At 56.7% G+C, this 7,286-nt stretch overlaps 1 protein-coding gene across 2 annotated transcripts in view; it reads right to left on the reverse strand.

Moving 5' to 3' along the window:
- RAB11FIP4 (RAB11 family interacting protein 4) overlaps window positions 1-4,916 on the reverse strand; it is a 108,432-nt gene extending 103,516 nt beyond the window's left edge. For both annotated transcript variants that reach the window (XM_003131748.6, XM_005669074.4), the window contains exon 1: window positions 4,651-4,916. In XM_003131748.6, the coding sequence (XP_003131796.1) occupies window positions 4,651-4,809 (159 nt within the window). In that variant the 5' untranslated portion in view covers window positions 4,810-4,916. The remainder of the gene's footprint in view (window positions 1-4,650) is intronic.
- Between the last annotated feature and the right edge of the window lie 2,370 nt (window positions 4,917-7,286).

The raw sequence follows: 7,286 nt of genomic DNA on the forward strand, positions 1-7,286 counted from the left end.
TTCCGCTGCGCCAGGACAGGAACTCCCATTTGCAGATCTTGACCTCAACCCCCAAGAACTCCTGAGCCCAGAAGAGCCTCTTAAAGATGGTTGCATTTACAAAAATAAATAAATAAATAAGAGCAGCAATTCTGAGAGCATGCCTACCCTGTGCAGATACTGAATACCTGACGTGGATTAACTCACTCAAGCCCCACAACAGCCCCACGATAATTCAAGGAACAGGAACTGCTATCGCCCCCATTTTATGGATGAGGAAACAAAGGCCTAGAGAGGTTAGAAACAAAAGCAAGACAGCGGAAGTCAACAGGGGTTCAGGGCACTGGCACATCATTTCTCATACTCGCTGCAGCGGTCCTGCTCCTGGTTCTAAGCAGTCCAGGCCTTCAGGGCTGGGACAGCGCTGTCTACCCCCACCCCCACCTACGGTCTTGAAAATATCAAGCTTCGTCTCTCACACATAACTTGTGTTTTCATCACATTTCCTTGACTTCCCTTTTTCTTTCTTTTTGTGTTTTTCTTTTTCGAGCGGCACCTGCAGCATATGGAGGTTCCCAGGCTAGGGGTCAAATCAGAGCCACAGCTGCTGGGCTACCCCACAGCCGCAGCAACATGGGATCCGAGCTGCATCTGAGACCTATGCTGCAGCTTGCAGCAATGCCGGATCCTTAACCCACTGAGCAAGGCCAGGAATCGAACCCGCATCCTCATGGATAATAGTCGGGCTCTTAATCCACTGAGCCACAACAGGAACTCCCTTGTCTTCTCTTTTCTACTGTGATTCCTAAGTCAATGAATTGGGGGAATATCAGGAGTTCTCCTGTGGTGCAGCAGGTTAAGGATCCAGTGTTGTCACTGCAGCAGCTCAGGTAGCCACTGTGGCACGGTTTTGATCCCTGGCCCAGGAACTTCCACATGCCATGGGCACGGCCGAAAAAAAAAAAAAGAAAAAAAAATTAAGGGAATATCAGAGATCAATCTAATCCATACATGACATTATTATTAACTGAAGGCTGAACTTGATTGAGACTTCCTTAGTTTTTGCCTAATATCCTCTTCCTGTTCCAGGATCCCACCCAGGACATCACATCACATAGAGATGTCATGTCTCCTTAGGCTCCACTTGGCTGGGACAGTTTCTCAGAACTTCCTTCGTTCTGAGGACCTTGACAAATTTCAGGAGGGCCAAGCAGGTGTTTTGTAGCGTGTTCCTTGGTTGGAATTTGTGGGATGTTTTCTCACGACTAGACTGGGGCGATGGGTTGTGCAAAGGAGATCACAGAGGTGAAGTGGCTTTCTGATCACAGGGAGGGGCACCGTGAAGGGTACATACCGCTTCCATGACCGATCACGGCTGCGGCTGAGCGTGATCAGCTGGCAGAGGCAGCATGTGTCAGGCTTCTCCACCATAACGCTGCCCTTTCCGCCTCTTTCCACGCTGTGCTCTTTAGAGGGCAGTCACTGTGCACAGCTGACACTTACGGGGTGGGTAGTGATGCTCCACCTCCTTGATGGAGAAGTACCTACAGAAATTATTTCAATTTTCTTCTGTATGGGAGACTTTCCAGTACTTATTGATTCATTTCTTAAATCACTTATTGATATCAATATGGCCTCGTGGGTATTTGTTTTACACTTTGCCACCGAGAATATTTTGATTTTTTTGCAAGGCATTTGATTCTGGCATCCCTGGTATTCTGGGTGCAATTGATAAAATGTGGGTAATCAGCACGGACCAAATCACTGAGCCCCGTATCTAATGAATAAGGGTTTTCCACCCTAGAGCACCAGGGGACCAGGAAATCAAGGTCTCCACATGATTTGTAAATACATGAAATAGACACTGTCAGAAAACACAGCATTTTGAAATGGCCTTCCTATCTTGTAGTCCCTGTGTGAATATGGTACCTAGTGAGCAGGGCTGAAAAATGTGTTTCTGTGGGTCTCGTCAATGACATAGTGTGAGCAGAGCCGCCCCTACTAGGCTCTGTCCGTGGTCCTGCCCTGGGTTTACAGCCAGCCTTGCCGATGGAGACACAAAGCATCCGCTTCTCCAACCTGCAGGAAGCCCAGCATCTGACAGTGACAGAGGTAGGACTGCAACGTGTCTACTGTCTGTTTCAATGAGATGAAATGAACAAGATGAAATTTAACATGAACAAGGTCCAGGTAACAGATTTAGATCCAAGAAATTACTGACAATAGGCCTGATCTCGTCAACAAGTCAGGATTATGAAAACTACAAAAAAAAAAAAGAAGCATTTCATTAAAGTAAGAGAGACCTAAAGGTCAGGACAGCTGGAGGCATGGTGCAGTTCTCATGAGGAGACTGAACAAAACAGTGAAGAGCGACATTTTGGGGCCAAATAAGGAAAACTGAATAAGGTGTGCATATTAAATGCGAATTGACTGAAGCAGAAAAGTGCTGATCATTTACGGGGAGAAAAAAAAATCAGGTTACAAAACAGTATGCACAGCATGACCTCATTTTATGGAGAAAATCTACATATAAGCACAGAAACAGCTCTGGAAGGATGTGACCAAGGTGTCAGTACTTTTATTTTTGCTCATCTAATTTCTAATTTCCCTTAGTGCATGCCAACCACTTCTGCGGTGATAGAAGATTATGCTTTAAAAAGAAAAGAATCACTGACCCTCTTTCAGGAAGGAGAAGAATCCTGGCTTGGCTGAGGTTACTAAGAGAGATCCCCAGGGGTTTTGGTGGCCAGAAACTTAATATGAGTGCACCCCTCAAAAGGCAGCCTCGCCCTGAGCCATCTAATGTGTGAGAGGTGTTGGGGTTGGACCAGTTCCCGGGGTTCTGCTGGTCCGAAACCCTTCTGCGATACTACTAGGAAAACTCTGTGACACAATTAGTTGATGGCCACTTCAGGGCTGGAAACCAGAGGTTTGGGCCCGGATTGTATAGAAATAGCTTAGGGTTTAAGGAGTTGGGGGTGGGGGGCGGTACTGGCCTAGAGAAGGGCAGATTGGAAGAACTGAGTGGGAAGGGGACAGGAGTGCTGGTTTCAAATATTTAAAGACTGCCACGTAGAAGAGCGACTCACACGAGCCCCTGTGCAGAACCAAGATGACTAACTGACAAGCAGGTTTGGCTCCAGAGTGAACGAAGAAGAAGCTTCTAACGAGAGGAGCTGTCCAGCTCAGGGGTACGGTGGCGGGGCTTGCTTGGGGCGCAAACTCAGCCCACATGGCCTCCTGCCAGAGCCTGCCGGGAAGCCCTGCCCACCACTGAGACTGCGGTTCCAAACTCCAGTTCCAGCTGGAGCAGGTGGCTGCTTCTCCCTGCATCCTGTGTCCCTTAGGGGAAGGAGCTGGGGCTCTCACCATGCCTGGGTCTGCTCAGCCTGACTCCCATCAGTGAGAGCTTGCCCAGCCTCTGCGGGGGAAGGAAATGGCCCTGAGCAAATCCCAACAGAGGGGCAGGGTGGGCTCCAAAATGGCTACAGCAGTGAGCCTCCGGGGATGGGCTACCTGAATTCTCAAACTTGACACCTGCCTCACCCTCTTCCACCTACAGCTCCCAGGGACTCTCAGGTTCTGGCCATGCCCAGGGGCCATGCGAGATGATTATCTCTCTTCTCCCCCTTGCCAGGTGACCAGGAGGCACGGATCCAACTCGGCCATGCCCTGGCTTCTCCCATGTTCTGGAATGCTAGGTCTCAGCTGTCCCCGGAACAGAATGCCAGCCAATGCCCATGCAGAGCCTGGGGCCTCAGGTGGCCTCAGGGCTTCTCCCCTGATCAGTTCAGAGTGGGCAGCAGCAGGAGGGCTGGGATGCTCTCCAGCCAGGTGCGTGCCTTGCCCTCCCCCTCAGACAAAGCCACAAGTCCCTGTGCCCCTGGCATGAAAGGACACAGATCTCTGGGGCATTTTTCGATATTCCTCTGCCCACCGCACTGGCAGCACGCACCCTCTCTGATTTCAGCCCTGCTAACAACCAACATAGCTCATGCTTTCCCCCAAATCCACGCGGGCCCACCCCTGCAAACCCTGCTCAGCTGCGCTCCCCAGCTTGGCACCGGCAGCCTTGCCGCAGCCGACATAGCCAGTTGCCAGCCAGGCCTGCCCATCAGAGCCCGCATGGGGTCACCATGCGCTGGGCCGAGAATCCAGAAAGGCCGCAAGCAGGCACCTTCCTCTGTGTTCTAGGTGCAGTCAAGGGGCCCGACGCGGCAGAGCGCCCGAGTTGTCCTCTTCTCCCCTGGGCCAGGACCCGTGGGGCGCGAGCCTCCCCATCGCATCCTGGAATTCCCGCACACAGACCTCTGCGTCTTGGTCCCCGCAGGGCAGGAAGGGGCGGGGGTCCCGGGGCTGGGATCTGGCGGCTCCGTCCCCTTCCAAACACCCAGTGGGCTGCGGAGAGGTCGGAGGGGCCCGCACGGCCCGGGGAGGGAAGGCGGGCAGAGAAGCCGCCCGGGGCGTGACGCGTGACGCTCGCAGCACGGGCGCTCAGGGTGGAAGGCGAGGGTCCGACAGGGCGAGGGTGCCCCAGGGCTCGGGGTCCTCAGCGCGGCTGGGATCCCTTCCCGGGTGCGGCCGCCACCGGGGGCTGGGAGCGGACAGGTGAAACGGCCGGGAAGCCGGGGAGGGGGAGCGGGCGCAGGCGCGCCGGCCGCGGGCCCTTACCTCCTCGCCCTGGCCGAAGCGCAGTCCGAGCGCCGCGACGCGCTCCACGCGCAGGAAGCCGTCGGGGTCGCGGCCGCACACCTCGAACACCTCGCGCAGGCGGCGCACGGAGCGCAGCAGAGCCGCGGGGGCGCCCGCCCAGCCTGCGCCGCCCGCCATCCGGGCCGGCCCCGCAGCTAGCCCGAGCCCTGCGCCCGCCGCGCCCGCAGCGCCCGCTGGCTCCGCGCCGCCGCCGCCGCCGCCGCCGCCATCGCCGTGCGCCCTCCGCCCGGCGCTGCGACGCGCAGCCTCCGCCCGGCCGCGGCGGCGGCGGCGGCGGCGGCGGCGGCGGCGGTAGCGGCCGAGCGGTGTCAGCAGCGGCGCCGCAGCCCCGCGGCTCGGGGCGGGCGGGGGAGGGGGAGGCGGAGGCTGCAGACAAAAGGAGCCGCGCGCCTCCGAGGGCGGCCGCCCGCGCGGCCCCGCCGCCTCCCTGGGACTCGGGGTCCCTCGGCGGCGGCTCCGAGCTCGTCCCGACCCCTGGGAAGCTGGCAGCCGGGGGATGCGACCCACGCCCGGAAATCCAGGGCTGCCCGAAGGCCCCGCCCCTTCGCGGAGGCGTCTTCGAGGAGGCCCGAGCCCCCACTACCCGCGCTGCGGGCCAGCCGCCTCTCACCCAACCTCGGGCCTCCCCACCCGCGGCCCATGCCTGCCCGCTTACCGCGCCCTTTGCGGGTACCTCGCAGTCTGAGCACCATGTCGTGGGGGGTTCCCGTATTGGCGTGTTGGGCTGTGACAGCTGAGACTCGACTCAGAGAGGTTGGATTACTTCCCCTGGGCCACACAGCCCATGGGAGGCTGGGTCAGGATTCCTAGCCAGTCTGTGGCTGGATGGATCTTGACTCCCTACTTCTAACCTTCTCTGTGCTACCCCGGAAAGAAGAGTTTCCAGGCTTAGGCCCACACAGGCCTCCCAACAGAACTCTGGACCAGTTCCAGACTGGGGAAGGGCGCAGAAAACGGCAGCAGGGACCTTGGGACGGGGTCGGCAAAGAGGAGAGCATGGAGGAGGAAGGGAAAACAAGGGCCAGGGCCACCAGCGCCTTGGGGAGGTTCCCTCCCTTCCCCGGGGTTCCCACTCTCACTCTCTCTTGCAGCCCTTGCAGCCCTTGCAGCCCTGGACTCAAGATGAAAGCGGAACAGAGTCTTGGCCCTGGGGGCTGGTGGCACCCTCTAGGCCTGGACCTTAGCCTCCTCCCCATCGTGCTCAGCTGATCCTCCACTCCAGCTCCTCTCTCAGCCCAGCCCACCCTCCCCTCATCCCTGGGGCTCTGCAGAATCTGGCCTGGCCCTCCTCTCCTCCCTTTTCCTAGTTGCTTAGCATGCCAGGCCCTTGTGGCACCAGTTGTACACAATCCGAATAGAGGTCTTGGCTGAGCCCACCCCTCACTTACGCTTTCCAGCTCAGGTGAGAGTTTTCCTCCTCCAGGAAGTCTTCCTTCATGGCACTCCATCTCACCTGTTAGCTTGACATCTGGTCCCTTCCTCCAGATGCCTACTTGTTTTATCATTCTTTAGTAGGCTGCCCTTTTCCCCCAACTCTCCCTCTCCCTATGCCCACACATGTTGGGAAACCCTCCAAGGCACGATGTGCCTTAGTTACTTCTTGTTCTTGACCAAGGGTGAGTCCAGAGGAAGCCCTTGCCCAGAGGAGATGGGGCCTGGCCCCATCATTTGCAGGAGCCGAGAGCAGTGTTACAGATCCAGACAGGGAGCCTGGGGTGGGCCCAGTTCTGCGCATGGGCTGTGTGGCTTCTCTTCCCTGGACCTCAGTTTCCCCCTCTGATCTCCCTGCTCATCTGTGACTATATCCTGCTCAGGGGTTGCCATGCGGCTTCTCTGATATTGGGCCAGGCTCCCTTCTTTCCAGCCCCAGCTCCAGGGGTAAAGCTGGCCCCTGTCTGCCATTTCCCCTTTGATAGTTTAATTCCTCTGAGAGTATCTCTTGGAAAGAGAGATTTGTAATCTTCTTCTTTTTTTTTTTTTTTTTTTGTCTTTTCTAGGGCCACACCCGCAGCATATGGAAATTCTGAGGCTAGGGGTCTAATTGGAGCTGTAGCCGCAGGCCTGCGCCAGAGCCCCAGCAACACGGGATCCGACCCAGGTCTGCGACCTATATATACCACAGCTCACGGCAACGCCAGATCCTTAACCCACCTACGTCACAGCTTGCGGCAATGCCAGATCCTTAACCCACCTACGTCACAGCTTGCGGCAATGCCAGATCCTTAACCCACTGGGTAAGGCCAGGGATGGAGCCTGCATCCTCACAGAGACGTCGGGTCCTTAACCCACGAGCCACAATGGAAACTCCAAGATACTAACATTTTTAAGCCTCAGTTTCATCTGCACATTGGAGATAACAATAGTACCTTTCGTGAGGAGCCCCGAAGTTTAGAGCTAATGAATGCAAAGGGTCCGCCATTCCTTCCCTGTCCACCTGCCCCGTGAAAGGGAGGAGGAAGTGGAGGAAGAGACTCACGGGGAGCCTGGGGGAGCAGGGGAGCTGGCTGCTGGAGGGCCAGCAAGCCCACTGGTGGGAGGAAGGCAGCGGAAGCTGGGGGCTTCCCCTGCCACCCTCGTGTTCATCCCTCCAAAGT

This window comes from Sus scrofa, chromosome 12 (assembly GCF_054392235.1).
Source record: "Sus scrofa isolate SSC_HxYL_T2T_F1_AM1 chromosome 12, Sscrofa_HxYL_maternal_Yorkshire_Landrace_v2.0, whole genome shotgun sequence".
NCBI lineage: Eukaryota > Metazoa > Chordata > Mammalia > Artiodactyla > Suidae > Sus > Sus scrofa.